The 18,149-nt window shown below is 60.4% G+C and overlaps 1 protein-coding gene across 1 annotated transcript in view; it reads right to left on the bottom strand.

Annotated features, from left to right (window-relative positions):
* IQGAP3 (IQ motif containing GTPase activating protein 3) overlaps positions 1–15,351 on the bottom strand; it is a 34,404-nt gene extending 19,053 nt beyond the window's left edge. The window contains exons 1-13 of the mRNA XM_045086730.1: positions 14,795–15,351; positions 12,697–12,784; positions 8,364–8,520; positions 7,657–7,734; positions 6,344–6,420; positions 5,393–5,460; positions 5,188–5,301; positions 4,827–5,005; positions 4,363–4,441; positions 3,707–3,870; positions 3,212–3,299; positions 1,452–1,615; positions 23–180 (exon numbers count right to left, since the gene is read on the bottom strand). Coding sequence (XP_044942665.1) covers positions 23–180; positions 1,452–1,615; positions 3,212–3,299; positions 3,707–3,870; positions 4,363–4,441; positions 4,827–5,005; positions 5,188–5,301; positions 5,393–5,460; positions 6,344–6,420; positions 7,657–7,734; positions 8,364–8,520; positions 12,697–12,784; positions 14,795–14,831 — 1,451 coding nt within the window. The 5' untranslated portion in view covers positions 14,832–15,351. The remainder of the gene's footprint in view (positions 1–22; positions 181–1,451; positions 1,616–3,211; positions 3,300–3,706; positions 3,871–4,362; positions 4,442–4,826; positions 5,006–5,187; positions 5,302–5,392; positions 5,461–6,343; positions 6,421–7,656; positions 7,735–8,363; positions 8,521–12,696; positions 12,785–14,794) is intronic.
* Positions 15,352–18,149: the final 2,798 nt, after the last annotated feature.

Here is an 18,149-nt window from a genome sequence, read left to right as displayed (position 1 = left end):
CACAGGGTTCAACCTCCCTCACCGCTGAGCATTCTCTCTTTCCACCTCGGCCAGGCCGCTGGCGGGGTTCACCAGACTGCTCCAGAAGCCACCGACGTCCCCGGCCTCCAGGGCCTGGTTGATCAGGACCACAGCTGACAGCATCTCCACTGCCACGAAGAGCTCCTCGTGGCCGAGCTCCTGTAACGGGAGCGCCGGGTCCCTTGGGGCTGGTGAAGGCTTGGGGCCACGGCCAGCCCGCCCTCGAGGTATCCCCGCACCCCAGTCTCTGACCAAGCCCCAGCGGCCTCTTTCATTCGCCGACTAACTGAACGTGACGGCAGAGCGTGCTCTCTGCAGGCTCAGTGGGTAAGCGCCTTCCTAACAGGCCGGGGAGGGAGGTGCCCTTAACATCCCCCTTTCGCAGAAGAGCCCATAGTCACGGAAGTTAAACCCAGCCCCCGGGTTCCAGGGCCCACGCTCACCCATGAGCCCACGGGCTTCCGGGTGGTTCCCAGCACACACCAGGAAGCTCGCAAGGCTCCAGGGGACAGAGGGGGACAAAGAGGCCCCAGCCCCACTCAGTGGCCCCGGCTTCTCCTCCTTTCCAAACCCCGGTGTGTGCTGATCCCCGTGTCTGGGGCACCATGCGCGCCCCCGCAGGGCAGACTCCCGCCAAGGAAAATCCCGGCCACAGAGGTCAGGGGCCAGGCTCACGGCTGACGTGTGCCTCATGACAATCCCACGCACACACACACCACTGCTTCCGCGTCCTTATATGAACTCAGGAGTAGACAAGGAGCTCACTTGCCCGAGGGCCCACGGCACGGAGGCAGAGTTGGAAGGTACCTCCCACGCTGGTGGCCATGACCCGGGGCCCAGTGCTTTCTTTACCTCCCGCACACCTCCTACGCAGCCGCCAGAGTGGCCACGACCAGGGTCATGCTCTGAATTTCGTGTCGCAGGTCTGACTGCACTGGGCTCTTCTCTTCCAGGAAGCCTTCCCAGACTCACTCCCAGCGCGGCTCCCTCGGTCTCCTAGTCTGAAGTCCTCCACCCCGACATCATCCCCTTCTCTCTGCCTGGGACTGTCTGGACCTCGGGTGCGTTCCAGCTCCCCCTGGGACTGGGGATTCCCTGCAGGAGACCACCCTGCTGTGGGAGAAGCTGTCTGCACAGGGGCGGGGGCTGCCAGACAGAGGGGTGAGCCATGGGGACTTGCACGCATTTGCACTCAGCGCTGCACGGCCGGCTGCAGCTGTGGTGGGAGCCGTGTCGGCCTCTGCGTCTTACTGTCCCCGTCTCTAAAATGGAAACCTTACCTTGTGGGGTTCTCGTATTATGTGTGTGTAGAGCAGGGTCTGCTCAGGGGTCCTAGCGCCTAGGATCAGCTCAACACGCAGGGACAGCGGCCCACCTCCCTCCCCGAGCCCACTGAGGGTGCTCCGCTGGGGGTGTGGTCTGGGGCTCACCCCGCCCCGCTGCTGCTGGAGCGCCCTTAGCTCCTGCTGGTACACGGCTGGGGCGCTGGGGTACACGGGAGGCAGCTGGGCTTCTGGGCACATCAGCTCCTCCACGGTGGCAGCTGCCACTCCCCGCTGGATGGCTCTGTTGATCCTGCACACGGCCTGGAGCACTGCAGGGGAGGAGGGGGAGGGCTGCACAGTCTGGGCACCCAGGGCCCGGCCCCCTCTCCCATCTAACTGGCTCCTGTTGGGGTCTCAGAGGCAGAACGGCTTGGCAACTACTCTTTAGAGTTCTGCCTCAGGGTGCCTGGATGCTGCGGCCACCGGAGCATCTGACTCTGGGGTTTGGCTCAGGTCACAATCTCAGGGTCCTGAGATGGAGCCCCGGGTCGGCGCTCAGTGGGGCGGCTGCTTGGGATTCTCTCCCACTGCCCCTCCCCCACCACGCACAAGGGCCCACACACGCTCTCTCAAAACAAACAAACCTTTAAAAAAAAAAAAGCACAATTGTTCTGCCCTCTGCTCTGTTCAAAATAAGCATCTAAGCGTTTTGGAGGAAGAAGTGCGAGGAGTCAGAGGAAGCCACTTGTCCGGCCCAGAGATGAGCACGGTGGCAGGTAGGGAGGGGCCGCCTCCGTGAGGGCGGCGGGGGCGGCGGGGACAGGACTGGCGGGAGACCGTGGAGCGGAGTAAGAGGAGGCCAGACAAGGGGCTCTGGGGGCCAAATCAAGCCGACAGCACAGAAGGACAGGCAACCAGCCCCAACGTGGACCCGTTTGGGCCGCAAAGGGCAGCAGTAAGCTCGAAGGGGTCGGGGGGCATCAGTGGGGTCTCGAACAGCAGGCTTTGGAAAATGCCAGGCAGATCTAGCCCTGGCATCAAGGAGGCGGGTCTGTGGGGAGAAATGAGGATACGAAGACCGGCCGCCCCGTGTCAGCACCGCCTTACGACCCCCAGGGCCCCGGCCGCCAGGGAGCACGAAGCAGCGGAGGCCGCGCTGGACGCTGCCGCCCGCCCTCCGTGGGTGAGTGTGCAGAAACGAAACCCGGACAACCAGAGGCCCGGCGGTGGGGCAGGCTGGACTGCCCGGAAGAGCAGCCCATCTGGCTGGCTGGACTGGGCGGATGAGAAGGGAGGGAGAAACGCAGGTCTCAGGCCCCGGCCGAGCGTGTGGGACCGAGCGCGTGGGACTGAGGGCTACGTGCATGCGGCGGAGCCCAGGAAGGCCTGCGGCGTCCAGCAGAGACGCGAGCAGCCGGCCCGTGCGTCGGCAGCGGACGAGCGAGCGACTGTGAGCGGCCAGGCCAGCAGGTGGTGCCCGCAGCTGTGACAGGACTGGTGGCCTCGGGTTGCAGCTCAGGCCCGTGCCCTGCCTCCTCTCGCTCCTGCGGTGGGCGGGCTGACCCCCGGGAGAGATATGGTCACCAACACACTCCTCTAATAAAGAATTATATTTGTACGCAGGGTTTTCAAAGGGAACTGAGTGTGATCATGAGTTTCTCTCTAACCTGGGAAATCACTGCACAGAAGCCAAAGGCCTCAAGCAGGTTGAAAGTGGCCCCACGCAGGGGACGTGCCCTGCAGAGGGCTGCCCGGCCCAGCCCCAGCCCCACAGCATGGCCATCAGGACCCCAAGGCCTTCAGGAGCCTAGCTGTCGTATGCTTCCAGGCAGCCCTGACGGGTGGGGAGGGGGAGAGGCCCCACCAGTACCAGTCTGCGTGACCCTACACAGAAGCCAGGAAGGCCCTGGCTGGAGGCAACTTACTGGCTTGTTCCTGATCACCCTTCATGTTGGCTGCAGCCACACCAGCCTGGACCTCCTCCTTTTCCAAAAGCTCCAGTAGGCCCAGCTCCTGGGGAGGGGAAGGGGTGAAGCAGAGGGGAACCCAGGGCCGTGCACACCTGCAGATGCTGCCAGCCCCGGCTCCCAGCAGCGCCCGACTACCCTGCCTCGAGCCTCTGCCTCCCCGTACCCACCAGGCACTGACAGACCCGCCCAGACGCTGGGGAGAGCGCCAGCAGCCGTGGAGACGACATCGCCAAGCTGAGGTCCCCCTAGGCAACAGGGGAGCCTATCACTGCCCGTGCTGCGTCTGGGTCCCCCCAGTCAGTTTAGGCCCTTAGGCTTTGGGGTGATGTAATCCTTTGCACACATAGTTGGCCCTGCCTGAACACCAGCAGGTGACAGAGGCAGCGCTTAAGGAAGAGACCTGCCCCCATACCCCGCAGCCAACAGCGGGGAGCAGGCTGTGGGCCTGACCTGTGCTTTCTGTTCTCTGTCTGAGCTCAGCTGTTCCAAGTACCAGCCAGCAAAGTTTCTCCTGAGCCCTTGCAGGGCCAGCGCTGGGTCCAGAAGGGCCTCCAGCAAGGCCTCGGGGCTCTGTCTCTCTAGGGCATCATCAACAGCTTCTAGAGCCCCATGGACTGCAAAAGACCAAGACGACACAGCAGACAACATGTGAAAGCCCAGCCCTATTCTTCCCACCGCCCCAGAGCCCCCGCCCCTGCCCCAAACCCTCAGCGGGATCTTCGCAGCCTTCGTCCCGCACCGCCCCAGACACTGAGGACACCCTGCCCCAAACAGGCGGAGGCCCCCTCTGTCCCCAGACTTCCAGTAGCCCCTCCTGCCCCCCCCAATCCATTCCTCACACCTCCTTCTCGGGAGGGAGCCTGACCCAGAGCCGGAAGGCCTGCCCTCGCCTCCGCCCTACCCATGGATCTCCATCCAAACACAAGCACCCCCGATGGGGCGCGTCTCGGGCACGGAGGCCTCAGAACAGGACACATGCTGCTTCTTGACATGGATCTTTCTCTCTTTCCCTGAGACATGAGGGCCGCTGGCCCAAGCAAAAGCCACCCCCAAACCGCCCAATACAAGGGCTCAGCCCGAGAGCATCCCAAGGCCTCTTCTCTCACCATTGACGTGGTTGATGTTGCCTTGGATCTCAGCCTGAGTCAGGAAGCGGTCATACACGTCCCAGCTCTCTCTGCCCCCCTGCGCCGAGAGTGAGGCCTGGGACGCCGGCCTCGTCTCCTCCTCCTCCTCCCCCGTCTGTACCTCTTTCCTCCCACAGGGGCCTTCCCAAAGGGCAGTCTGGTCAGAAGTCTGGGGAACCCAGGGCTCCAGGCCCACCTTTGGCACCTCCTGTCGGTCTCATGCAGTTCCATGTCCCCGTCTCAGCCCACCCCAAACCCAGAACCCCTCCTGCCTCCTCTCAGTCCTCAACATTCTCCCCGGTGCCTCTCCTGCTTCGCGACAATAACCCACAAGCAACACTTTCCCACAGCTTTTCTGGGGCGTGGAACAGGACCCCCAGGAGTCCTGTCCACTGCGGGGCTCCTGGGCCGCCCGGCTTTCGGCACCCGAGGCGGCTCCTTACGCAGGTCTGGGCACTGGCGGCCTTCTCCGCCTTGGCCTGGGCCAGCAGCTCCTGGTAGATGGCCGCCAGAGGCTCTCGGAGATTCCCCAGCAGCGCGTTGGGATTCTGCAAGGCCGCCAGGGTGTCCTCGACCACCCCCCGCTCCACTGCCTCGTTGATGGCGAGCACGGCGGCGTGGACTGGGAAGGGTGAGGGACCAGGGTCAGGAGGCCAGCCACCGCCGCTCTAATATCATCCCCTTCCCCACCCAGCAGGCCTGGCAGCCTCCCTACCGATGAGTGGCACCCAGAATCTATCTGAGGCCCAGAGGCTCCCCGTTCCCATGAAGCCCGCCCCTCGCAGGCCAGAGCCCGGGCCCTACCCGCAGCCTGGTCCACCGACAGTTCACTGGCCAGGATGCCCCCGATCTTGCTGAAGGCAGGCAGCTGGAGGCCGTACTTGGCCAGCTCGGCGGCCATGTTGCTGAGCTCCTCGGCTGCAAAGACACCACAGACGCCTTTCCTCAGGGCCAGAGCCTCCCCCCGAGACCCTCCCACGCAGGCGGCTGGGGAAGGATCTGGGCTCACCTGAGAACTTCACTTTCCCATACAGATCGTGGATCTGCGGGGCCAGTCCCAGCCGGAAGAGGAAGAGACTGGAAAAGAAGGAAAGGCGTTGGGGCCTATTTATGTTGGTGTGCTGGACGTGTGGGTCCGTGTGAGACACCACAGGGACCCTGACGTGGGGACCAAGGCCCCCTGGTCCACGGGGAGTGAGGTTACTGGAAGCAAGCCCGAGACAAGTGCTGCAGAAGAGGAATGGGATGGTGGAGAGGTCGGGGGGATCAGGACTTCCCAGAGAAGGGGGTGCGGCTGGAGCAGTGTCTGGAGATGGGACATCGTAAGCTGAGACCCGCAGGCCCGGCTCGCGGACGTGGGAAATGAAGTCAGGAGGAGGCAACAAGGCAGACCCGGGGATGGGTCGGTCACTTTAGGATCTAGGATTTAGCCACTGGTTGCTCATGGCCGGCCGTGGGTACAGCCAGACAGCGGTCACCACTCACGCTAAGTGCCTCACCTGCGACGCTCTTGATGGGGCCTGTCTGGATCCCTCTGGGCCCCAGTCACCAGTGGAAGACCCTTCCCTATCGCCCTTCTCCTTCACCCTATGAGCCACACACAAACGTGTCCACTCTTGCTGGATGCACACGAGCAGCATCTGGGTGGCTCGGTGGGTGAAACGCCCTCGGCTCAGGTCATGATCTCAGGGTCCTGGGATCGAGTCCCACGTCAGGTTCCATGCTCCCCGGGGAGTCCACGTCTCCCGCTATGCCCCCCACCGTTTGTGCGCATGATCTCTCTCTCTGCAGTAAAAACACATGCTCATAAACCTAGACCCAGCCGCAAGCCTCTACAGTCTCCCTCTCCTGAGAAGCGCTCCTGTGGCCGACCCGCCCTCCTTCCTGCTCCCACGCCTGCTGCCCACTGTCGGCTGCACTGACCCACAGGAAACCGAGGACGAGAGCGCAGGTCCCTCACCTGAGCGCGTGGATGCAGTAGATTGCCCGGGGCATGTTCTTCTTGTCATAAATGTCTGTGGTCTCCGGGAGGAAAGTCTGGGGGAGAAGCCAGCTGGTTACAGCCATCAGAAACACCACTACATGAGCCACAGAGAGAGGGACGAGGAACGGTGTCCTCTCCCCCGGCTGTGTGCTCTCTGTGGCCTGTGACTGCTAGGCCCGTCTCCCCGGCCATTTACAGCCAGCACTGTACCTACACACTCAGTGTTAGAGAAAGGCCCTGGGGCCACATACTGAACCAAGGCCTAGCCACAGACACAGCCCTGGGCTCACTAGACACAGGTAGGTCTCTCAAGGTTGTAGGACGTGGGCCATATCCTCCAGGAGAATGAGGCCCCCTGTGCGTCCTAGAGACACAGCGAGACTGAGCTCCTGGCCTTGGACTCTCGCCAGACAAGCGGCCATGCTCCCGCAGAGGCCCACGGAGGCCCGCGCCATCACGAATGGGGCAGGGAACTCACCCCTGTCGCTCAGCCAGAGGCCTCTGAGCAGTGGGGGCCCCTCGAGGAACCGAGTCCTTGGAGCATGGCGACCCGTGCCCCCTGGGGACTGCTGAGGTCTAACCCCAAAGCCTCTCGGCCATTTGAGATTCCTGGGGACCTCACTGAGTTCCCGCCTCACTGAGGACAGACGTCTCAGTTGCCCCTGCCTCCCACCGAGCCTCTCTGTGCGGCCGCCTTGTCTCCCAGTTCCCCGGAGGAAGACATACACGGTGGAGTCCCGCGGTGCCCTAATGCGCCCAGTTCTCTACCGTTCGCCGAGGGAACCGCGCAGACCACCCAGTCTTCCTGACAACTGCCCAGGGTGGATCCAGGGGGGTCACCACACCCCTTTACAGTCAAGAAACATGTACGGTCTGAAGAGCCCGAGGGACACATAGCACGTGTCCAGCGCGGGTCCAGGGGCTAGGCTTCCAAGTCCACCCCCAAGGGATGTGGCCTGTGGCGTGGCCTTGCTTGTAAACCTGGGAAGAAGGCTGGCTCCCGTGAGCCCATCTCCAGCAGCACACGGCAGCCTCGCTCACTAGTGGGGACCCTGCAGCTGGGGTAAGGGAGCCTCCATCTCCCTCCACTTGCCTCACCCGCGGGAAGGAGAGGCAGCGCCAGGTGGCATGGTTGAGAGACAGGCAGCTGCCATCGAAATCCTCCGATCAAGTTCACCCAGGAGAGGAAGGAGGTGGGGGCTGAAGGGTCCCGGGGGACAAAGCGTGCACACAGGGGGTGGGGGTCAGTGGGGGACAAGATGAACCCCAATCTCGAGGCCCAGCATTACCGAAGGCAGGCCGATATGGGCTACTGCAGACAGCCAGAAGTTGATGTTGTCCGTGTGCCGGAAGTGCAAGCCGGTGGCCTGAAAGTGAAGGGAAGAGACGAGAATCTATTTCCAGGGTTCCCCGTGGCCAGAGCCCAGACCACAGCTCGGAAGCCTGAAGGGCAGGAGGAGCCAGAGGACCCTGACCTATGGGTTTCCCATATTCCATCCCCCAAGCCCCAGGACAGAGAGACACAGACAGATAGAAACCACCAGGAAAGGTTGAGCCGGCAGGACATTTGGGAAGGAAGGCGCAGATGTGGGATTAACTACCCAGGAAGGCTTCCCAGCAAAGGGGAGTCCAGAGGTGAGGTGAGGAGACAGGGCTGGGCTGGCCAGGGCACACAGAAGAGGCAGCAGCCCAGGAATATCGTCACGGCGGCAAAGCCCATAAGCCTCTGAGTGTCGACTGGCTTAGAAGCGTCCCACCAGGGGCATCTCAACACCTAGCTAGCAAGAGTCCTCTGCTGTTAAAACCTGCACACAGTGTCCAGCCAGGGGACCCGAGCCACTCCTGGTGGCCCCGTGCAGTGACTGAGAGCAGTCCCTTTCATCTGCAACCATGTCCGGGTGTGGACAATAAATTATACGGTCGCCCTACTGTCACAGCCTTGAGAAGGGGAAGCTTGAGAGGAAGCAGCTGGAAGGTAGAGACCTCCCTTCCCCACCTGGTAGCGCAGCTGCTCCGCATCATAGATCTTCTTCAAGGGGACCACGGCGGGCGCAAAACAGTGGCCCAGCTTGGCCAGCAGCACTCCGTTCCGGAGGCTCTCCTCCAGCTCCACCGGCGAAGGGAGCTCCTCCTTCAGGCAGGCCTCCATCCAGCTGAAAGTGCGGGACAGAGCAGGGCCCATCGCCACCCCATCCCCCAGCACACAGGGTCCCGGACTCTTGGGTCCTGTCCTATTCCCAGCTCCTCCCTCTGCCCTGCTCTAGCTGCTGCCACTGGATCCCAAGCTGCCACAGGCGCCAGAATGGCCAGTCCTGGGCCCCTGCTCACCCCCAGGAATCTCCCCTGATGGATCCTGAACCTGTGTGTCTGCAGGGAGGCCCTTAGCGGCTGCACGCGAGACCCTGTCTCTCGGTCTGGTTCGCACGCCTGTCCCACCGAACCACGTCTGCTCGCTTCTCTCTCTGCGAGTTTTCTGTGAACCCAGGCCTGAAGGGTTATGTCTACACAGCTTAGAACCCAACTTTGATGACAATGGGGTTCGTGGGGAAACCCCCAAGGTGATGGGAGCCGCACAAAAGGACAGAAAGGCCAGAGCCCTTGGAATCAGAAGACCTGCTCTGTACAGCACCCCCTGCGCGCACACACACATCTCAGAGCCGCACCGTGTGACACGAGCTAACGGGTATGAGCGCGCGGGGAGAAGACTCGGGAAGCAGATTGTCACTGATGGTGGCACGGGGGGAGGGGGCATGGGACCTCCCAACGTCCGCGCACGGACGCCTCCAGGGAAGCCTCTATCCTCAGAGAGAGCCAGTCACGCCTCGCTCTGTGCCTTCCCAGCCACAGCCACCTGACTTCCGGCCTACCCACGCCACCTGCTCTCCTGGAGAATGCTAGAAATCCTCTGCGGATTAGAAAGAGCCGTGGAGGCAGCGTCCACGTGCAGGAAACACGGGGTACAGAGGAGCAAGCCGCTGGACACAAGGAGGTAAACAGACAAACCCAGAATGTGGTGCGTGTACATGGCCGGCAGGCCGGCGCCTTCTCCAAGTCGGTGACGTGAAGAAGTGCGAGGGAAGGTGAGCTGTTCTGGATTAAAGAAGATTCAAGAGACGCAACAACCAGATGTAACCTGTGAGCTTTGTGGGAACCTTCTTTGATGAAGGCAATCAAAAAATAGATTACTTTTCCAGACAATCAGGAAAATTTGAAAATGGCTGCGTGTTGATCTCCCAAGGACTAATGGGTAACGTCTGTGGGTGTCAGAGCGGTGCTGCGCCCGGAAGAGCGCACGGAGGAAGGAGGAGGTGGTGTCTTTGCTCACGATGGCGTGACCGGGGGGGAAAATGTGAAAGAAGGCGACACAAAACCTCGCGCAAGGCTGTGGGACACAAGGCTAACACACATGGGTCGGTCGCTGCCCCAGGTCCTGCAGCAAGCCAGCGGAACTTGACACTACGAGCACAATACGGTGTCCATTAGCACCCAAAAATGAAATACTTAGGTATAAACCCAGCAAAATATATACAAGATCTCGGAGGAAAACTATGAAACCCTGATGAGTAAGCTCAAAGGACAAACAAACTCAGGGGAAAGGTAGCCCACACTCGTGGGCAGGAAGAGTCCACACCCGCCCAGGCGTTAGCTCGGCCCGGCTGCTCTGCGGGTTCAGCACCCTCCCACGCGGGCTCCTGGCAACTTATTTTGTGGATATCGACATAACGCCTCTATAGTAGAGCCCAAGATCCAGAAGAGCCCACGCCAGATCGCAGGCCGAGAACAAAGGTGGAGGATGACGCCGCCCGTCTGAGCCACAGTCATCTGTGATCGTCTGACCACGGACCATCAGAGCGGTCTCAGGGAAAGACGGGCGGACCCGTGGGATAGAAGGGAGAAAAACAGACCCGCACAACAGCCAGCTGACCGCTGACGAGGAGCGGGGAGCGCCTCTCCAACACAGCGCTGGGGCAACCCGACGTCCACACGCAAAAGAAAGAAATCGAGACGGAGACTTTACACCCATCACCAAAATCAACTCAAGATAGATTATCAGCTTAAATGTCAAATACCGAACTGTAAAACTCCTAGAAGAGAACACAAGGCAAAACCAGGTGACCTTCGGTGTGGCCATGACTTTTTAAAAAATTTTTATTTTAGTAATGTCTATCCCCAAGATGGGGCTTGAACTCGTGACCCTAAGATCAAGAGTAGCATGCTCTACAGACTGAGCTGGCCGGGCGCCCCGGCGATGACTCCCCGCCCACCCCCACCCCAGGCAATGACTTTTTAGACACAACGTCAAAGACACAATCTTTGAAAGAAATAATTGATAAGCTGGACTTAATTAAAATGAGAAACTGGGGCACCCAAATAGCTCAGTCAGTTACATGTCTGCCTTCAGCTCAGGTCGTGATCTTGCGGTCCTGGGATCGAGCCCCACATCCTTGGGCTCTCTGCTCAGCGGGAGGCTGCTTCTCCCTCTGCCCCTCCCCTACCTGCTCGTGTGCTCTCTTGCTCTCTCTCAAGTAAATAAAATCTTAAAAATAAATAAATAGATGAAATGAAATGAAAAACTTCTGCTCAGAAAAGAAAATGGGAAGACATGGGAAGAAAATATTTGCAAAATACATATCTAATAAAAGACCAGTATCTGGGCGCCTGGGTGGCTCAGTCATTAAGTGTCTGCCGTCCGATCAGGTGGTGATCCCAGGGTCCTGGGATCGAGTCCCGAATCGGGCTCCCTGCTCAGCGGGAAGCAGGCTTCTCCCTCTCCCACTCCCCCTGCTTGTGTTCCCTCTCCCGCTGTCTCTCTCTCTGTCAAATAAATACATGAAATCTTAAAAAAAAAAAAATTAAAAACACTAGTATCTGAAATATACAAAGAGGAGCGCCTGGGCGGCTTAGTGGGTTAAGCCTCTGCCTTCATCTCAGGTCATGATCTCGGGATCCTGGGATCGAGCCCCGCATCAGGCTCTCTGCTTGGCGAAGAGCCTGCTTCCTCCTCTCTCTCTGCCTGCCTCTCTGCCTGCTTGTGATCTCTGTCTGTCAAATAAATAACTAAAATCTTAAAATAAATAAATAAATAAATACACAGAGAACAGGGTGCCTGGCTGATTCAGTGGGTGAAGCACGTGACTCTTGATCTTGGGGTCATGAGTTCGGGTCCCACGTCAGGCTCAGAGCTCACTGAAACACACACTCACACAACAAGAACAAACAACTGATCAGAATACGGGCCACAGATGCCGACTGACAGACACGGCCCCGAGGAAGATGCAGGGATGGGAACCGAGCGTCTGGAAAGATCCCCCACCATTAGGTGGGGGAGAACGTGCCGCGGGGGAAATGGAAACGAAAGCAGTGAGACTCCACCACGCACCTATCAGATTGGCCGCAATCTGGGGCCCTGACCACACGGGATGCTGACGAGGACGAGCGGGACCAGGAGCTCCCGGTCCCAGTCCCGGCTGCTGGGACCGCTGAGATGCTGCAGCCACTCTAGAAATTTCGTGATTTCTTACAAAACGAGACACACTCCCGCCCCGTGATCCAGCAGTGGTGCTCCTTGGTATTCACCCACAGGACTTACAACACGCGGCCCACGAACACCTGCACGCCGCCGTGTATGGAGGCTTCGTTCACAAGCGCCCAACTCGAAAGCAACCAAGACGTCCTTCCGTAGGTGACGGACTAGAAAACCGAGGTCCATCCAGACAACGGAAGGCCGGTCAGCGCTAAAACAGAACGAGCTGTCAAGCCCCGAGAGACACGGAAGAACCTTGAATGCGTACGACTAAGTGAAAGAAGTCAGTCTGAAAAGGCTCGTACTGTGTGATTCCAAACACGGAGAAGCCAAGGAGACGAGAGAAGAGAGGAGTGCTTGCCAGGGCGCGGGATGGGGGACAAAAAGAGGCAGAGCACGGAGGATTTTGAAGGCAGAGTGATCCCCAAGGTCAGCCACGGACTTTGGGAGGCTACGTGTCCAGGTGAGCTCATCGGTAGTAACGAGCACGCCCCGCCTGCAGATGTTGACAGGGAGGCTGGGCACGTGTGGGGGCCGGGGACACGTGTGGGGGCCGGGGACACGTGTGGGGGCCGGGGGCACGTGTGGGGGCCGGGGACACGTGTGGGGGCCGGGGGCACGTGTGGGGGCCGGGGGTACCTGGGGAATCTCGACCTTCCTCTTAATCTTGAACCCAAAACCACGCTAACAAAATAAACTCTTAAAAGAGAAGGACCCCAGGCCTTTTACATCTGCTAGAGGGTAGGCGCCTGGAGTGGGCAGGGTGGGAAACGGGGGAGCAGACGGGGGCAGGCCCCTGGCTCACCGCTTGGCTTCCTCCAGCCGGCACAGGTACTGATAGGCAACATTCTGTCGCCTCTGCTCATCCATCTCCTCGGCCGTGAGGCGTTCGTCTGAGGAGGGAAGCGGGACAAGGTCGGTGGAGGAGAGGAGTGTTGGACAAAGGGCCAGGGCACTGAAGCTGCTTCTCAACAGACTTTCTTGGGCAACTCTGCCCCGAGACCCAAAGCACCCACATGCGCCCCCCTCTTCCTGACACCCCTGGCTCCGGTCCTCGGCCCCCGTCCCATAAAGCTGCCCTGGTCGGCACCCCCGTGACAGAGGTGCTCCATGCTCCTTCCCTCCAGCCATCTCCTGACTCCTCCATCCGGATGACTCCAAGCCCTTCCCTCAGGGCTCCCGCGCGGATGTCCAGACTCCTCCATGGCTGGGAACGCAGCCACTTATTTCATCCCTAACAGCCTCTGAGTTCTCCAAGACCTGGACCTGCGTCATCCTTCTCAGGCCCCTCCCAGAGGCTGCGTTAGGAGGACCATCTGGGACTCATCCCTCAACAACCAGTCATTCCTATGCTACCTTCTCTCGGTCAGGCCCTGGTCAGGCCCGGGACTGGTGGATCTTTATCCTCAGGAAACACAGATTAGCATTAGATAAAAATGCGGGGCGCCTGAATGGCTCAGTCCTTAAGCATCTGCTTTCTCTCAGGTCATGATCCCCGGGACCTGGGATCCAGCGCCGAATTGGGCTCTCTGCTCAGGGGGGAGCCTGCTTCTCCCTCTGCCTCTGCCCTGTGCTCTCTAATAAATAAATAAAATCTTTTTTTAAAAAAATCAGGCAGGGTGGGGTGCCTGGGTGGCTCAGTGAGTTAAGCCTCTGCCTTCGGCTCAGGTCAGGATCTCAGGGTCCTGGGATCGAGCCCCGCATCGGACTCTCTGCTCAGCAGGGAGCCTGCTTCCTCCTCTCTCTCTCTGCCTGCCTCTCTGCCTGCTTGTGATCTCTGACGGTCAAATAAATAAATAAAATCTTAAAAAAAAAAAATCAAGCAGGGTGAGAGAACTTTGTACACACACACACGAAACAAACACAGAGGACTTGAGGAGAGACAACTCTGTCTTGGACCCAACACTCGAAGTCAGTCCGGTTCTTCACCTTACACTGCATATCCAGCAACGTGACCTGGACGAGGGGCAGGGCTTACTGGACCCGGCAGTTAAGCACGTTAACACACAGGCACGCACACACACACACACCCGTCTAGGTCAGAGCCGACAGCACCCGCCCACTGTGGGAAACCCATCAGTGCCTTCAGGGTGTGTACAAGGAACGTTGCTGGTTGCTAAGCACGGAAAATAAACGGGGGAGCAGATGCCGTCACCCAGTCATGAGCCGAGGGCTGTGTGAGATGCGCAGAGGTTTGCGCGCACACACACACACACAGTCGTGAAAACCATCAGTCCTCCGGCTTCTGGGGTCCAGAACTAGCTCTGCTTCAACAGATCCTGAACGCGGCCTCAGTTTCCGGACCCCGCTGGCCGGAGAGCGGAGAGATGTGGCCTTCGGCGCGGAGGTCAGGCAGCAGCCTCCCGGCCGCCGACCCGGCCCCAGCCTCTCTCGACAGCGGCGCTTCTGCAAATGCGGCCCTTAGGCCACCGCCTGATCCCCCGGGGCAGCGGAGAAGCGGTGCTGTTGCAGACGCGGGCCAGGGGCCCCGGCCCGACCCCCGGAGCTGAAGCCGCGGGACACGGCCGAGGAGCGAGCCCCGAAGGGCTCCCCGGCCCGCCCCGCGGTCTCCGCACCGTCTCGGCACCCGCGAAGCCGAGCGCTCCGGGCGTCCCGTCGGCGGCGGCGCTCGGCCAGCACGCCTGTCGCCCGGCACTGCTGCCTTCTGGTGGGGCCGCCCGGGACCCCCCCGCCGCCCGGGCCCCCCCCCCGCCGCCCGGGACCCCCCCGCCGCCCGGGCCCCCCCCGCCGCCCGGACCCCGGACTCGCGGGCGCCGGAGCAAACCCTGGACGCCCTGAAGCGCGGCGGCGTCGGGCGTCTCGCCGCTCCCGCCTCCACCCGAGCCCGCCCGAGACCCGACTGGCGCAGGCCCGCCGCCCTCCTCGGCCGGCTCTGCACTCACACAGCGCGGGGCCCGCGCCCGCTCTCCGCCGCTCCATGTTCCTCCTCCTTCCAGGTTTGAATCTCCCGCCGCCGGGCCGCCGCCCTCCCCGTCGCCGCAGCTGGACAGCACTTCCGGCCCGAGTCGCGGGGGCCGCTGGGATTTGTAGTTCCGGGCGGCGCAGGCGCAGCCGCGCCGCCGGGTGCGGAGGTGGTGGCTGCGGGGGCCACGGGGTCCGCGCTGGGCTCTGCCGCGCGGGGGGCTGCTGCGGTTCCTGTAGGGCTCCTCGGCTGCCCTGGCCTCCCTCGTTTCCCCCTCATGCTCCCCTGAACCCCGCTGCGCCTCCCCTAGCCTTCTTGGCTCCTGTAAACGTGCAGGCCACCTTGCAGGGAACTGGAAAGTGTGGATGCGGAGGGAAAGCAGCCGAACTGGGGGCACGTGTCTGGGTCAGTCGGTAGCGCGCGCCGCTCCTGACCTGGGGGGTCGTAGGTTCGAGCCCCTCGGCGGGTGCACAGGGTGCTTTAAAAAAACAACACGATTTTTAGGGGCGCCTGGGTGGCTCCGTGGGCTAAGCCTCTGCCTTCTGCTCGGGTCATAGTTTCAGCGGGGAGCCTGCTTCACCACCACCACCCCAACACCCCCGCCTCTTTGCCTACTTGTGATCTCTGTCAAATAAATGAATAAAATCTTTAAAAAACAACAACAATACAATCCTTTAAAAAGTCAGTATAATTCATGCCCTAAAGCTGCTGTTCTGGACTGAGTGACGGTCATAGAGTCAACCACATCAGAGATCGGGGATATTCCGAGGGATGAGGTCACTGCGGTAATGAGGTTAAGGGCAGTGAAGGACAGGAAGACTTCCTAGTGGAGGCGGCAGCTGATCTGGGTTGGAAAGGGAGCAAGAATTCATCAGGCCACAGGAGAGAGGCATTTCAGTCAGTGAAACAGCACCTGCAGGAGTGCGGAGGGAGTTCGGGAAATGACAAGCGAGTGTGGTTGTACAGAGGGAGAGGGACGAAGAGAGCCTGGAGGGCCCCCCCCTCACCGCCCCCCCTCCCCGGCCGGGCTGCAGTGGCGCAGGCGGAGGCCTCGGGATGGCGCCGGGGAAGAGCCAGGGAACAGCCAGGAGCCAAAGAACACTGTACACTGTTTGCATGTTATAAAGATTCTTTCTGCAGAGGAGCTCTGAGCAGGGTGAAGCTGGGGCAGAGGGCACCTGAGAGCGGGCGGCGGCAGTGCGGGCGAGAGATAGTGAGGTCTGAACTAGTAGACACCATCATGACAGCTTTCTGCCATATCGTGGAGTCAGCGTCCCCCTCTGGCAGCTTCCATTTTGCCCTGCCCGCCCCCACCCACCAATGCCCAGTCAGGCGGCAAGGCAGCCTAGGCTCCTAGCCCCAGGCGAGAGACTTGAAGGGGCAGACAACAGAAAATCTCCAAACCTTCAGAAGAGCAGAAGCGACTCAGAGTCGAGACAAAATGGTGGGAGACGTGGGGAGCGTGGGTGCTCCCTGAGGCAAGAACCGCACTCCTTTGCCCTCCACGCTGGGAAGTGGTGAGAACCTAGACGCCTGCTGATAGAGGTCCCACTCCCTGCTTTCCGGGAAGGACCCGGGCAGCCGGACCCTCACAGGGAACAGAGCTGTAATGAGGCCCTTATATACAGAAACCCCCAACCCAGCCAGAAAGGAGGTGCCCGGATGAGTTACCCCCTCTTCCACTTGGGCTCGGGGCCCAAGACGATAGTAAGGAGACGGCTAAGGACCCAACGGGCCTTCCCTCTCAAGTCTTAACATCTCATACTCCCTCCAACTTGGCCTCCGCCGTGGCAGAAAGGAGGGGCCAACCCAGCTGACTCACGTTGTCTCCACCATCCCAGTGCAACAGGCGCCGGAATCAGGGCCGCAGGAGAGTATTTCTTGCAGAGCGGCGTTAGGGACCACACGCGGCAATGACACGCACTGAGTGTTAATAGTATGGGGAGAGGGCTCAGAGGTCGAACCAATAGGACCAAGTACAGGGTCAAGGATGCCTCCCATGGTTCCAGCTGACGCCAGGAACGGGGGATGGGGGGATGGGGGGGTACAGAAATTTCACATGGACGAGCCGAGTCTAGAATCTAATTTTAGAAATGACAGGCTTATCATTAGTAGGAAAGTCAGAGGACTAATTGGAGCGTTCATGGAAGTGTCTACACAAAGGGCAGACGGGTGGGGTCTGTTTGCATTCAAGGGTGGACAGGCAGCAAAGGAGAGCAGGGAAGAGAAGGATCCAGGACACAGTGGAGCCTGGAGGCCAAGTGAGGAGACAGTGGCAAGGATACGTCACCTAAAGTGGAAATCAAACAAGCAGGTGATTCAGAAAGGGTCCCTAGGACATGGAGAGGTCAGCGGAACTTGGCAAGCATAGTTTCAGTCCCTGCCTCCTCCCCAAGCTTTTCTCTTAAAGGAAGCCTGCTGAGTGGCCACGGCCTGAGCTGCCTGTTTGGCCCTGGGCAGGCTCTGGTGGCATCCTGGAGGCCAGCCTGTAGGCAGGAGCGGTGGCGGCCGAGAAAGCCTGCTTTGGCCGTGGGCCCCATATGTGGCACCCAGCACCACACAGGCCCTCAGCAAAGGCTGCCCAGTGCGGGAGTGGGGGGCAGTGGCTTCCTGGTAATTTTGTTTCTGGCAAAGGCCTCTTTACTTAAAAGAGACCTCTCCGCCAGGAAATGAGGGTGTTTTCTTTCTGCTGCAGGCCACCCTGCTTGGGGTAGCCCCGCAGGCACCTGTCGTCCTGGGGCCTGCTGTCCTCTCATTAAGCAGAACATGGAGGTTGCAGATCAGCGGAGCTGGGAAAAGGACTGGGAATGCAAAGAGACTCTTCTGATCTCCAGGCCCTTCCTGATCATCAACTTTAACCCCACTCCCAAATGTGAAATGTACCAGTGCGCGTGTCTGTGTGCTTGTGGAAGGGTTCACTTCTAGAGCAGTCCAGGCCTCATTAAAGCGTGCAGTCACAGTGCACTGGAAAGAATCCGAGGCTGATTAGCCCAGAATCAGAGACTCCGGGTTCTGATCCCAGCTCCACCACTGCTCTGTGACCTCGGGGTGGTCCCACCTGCTTCCTGAGCCTGGTCCCCTCCTCCAGAGAGTGACAGTACAGGACAGAGCATCCCTGAGGTCATAACTGGTAACAAGCCAGCACGCTTTGAGTCCTTGCTTGCAGGGAGGGGCGTGAGGGGTGTGTGCAGGGGTGAGGGGGACAGGAGGGGCAATGGAATGCCACCGAGCGGACCCTGACTGCTGTCAGTGGCGCAGCACCAGGAGAGGGCACCTGAGCTGTCCATCAAAACATTCCTAGGAGTGGAGGGCGGTACCTGGTTGTCTGGTAACCC

The sequence above is a fragment of the Mustela putorius genome, unplaced genomic scaffold (assembly GCF_011764305.1).
Source record: "Mustela putorius furo isolate JIRA1106 unplaced genomic scaffold, ASM1176430v1.1 tig00000997_pilon_pilon_pilon, whole genome shotgun sequence".
Classification (NCBI taxonomy): Eukaryota; Metazoa; Chordata; class Mammalia; order Carnivora; family Mustelidae; genus Mustela; species Mustela putorius.
Note: the sequence above shows the minus strand (reverse complement) of the source record. Positions and strands in the feature narration are given on the sequence as shown.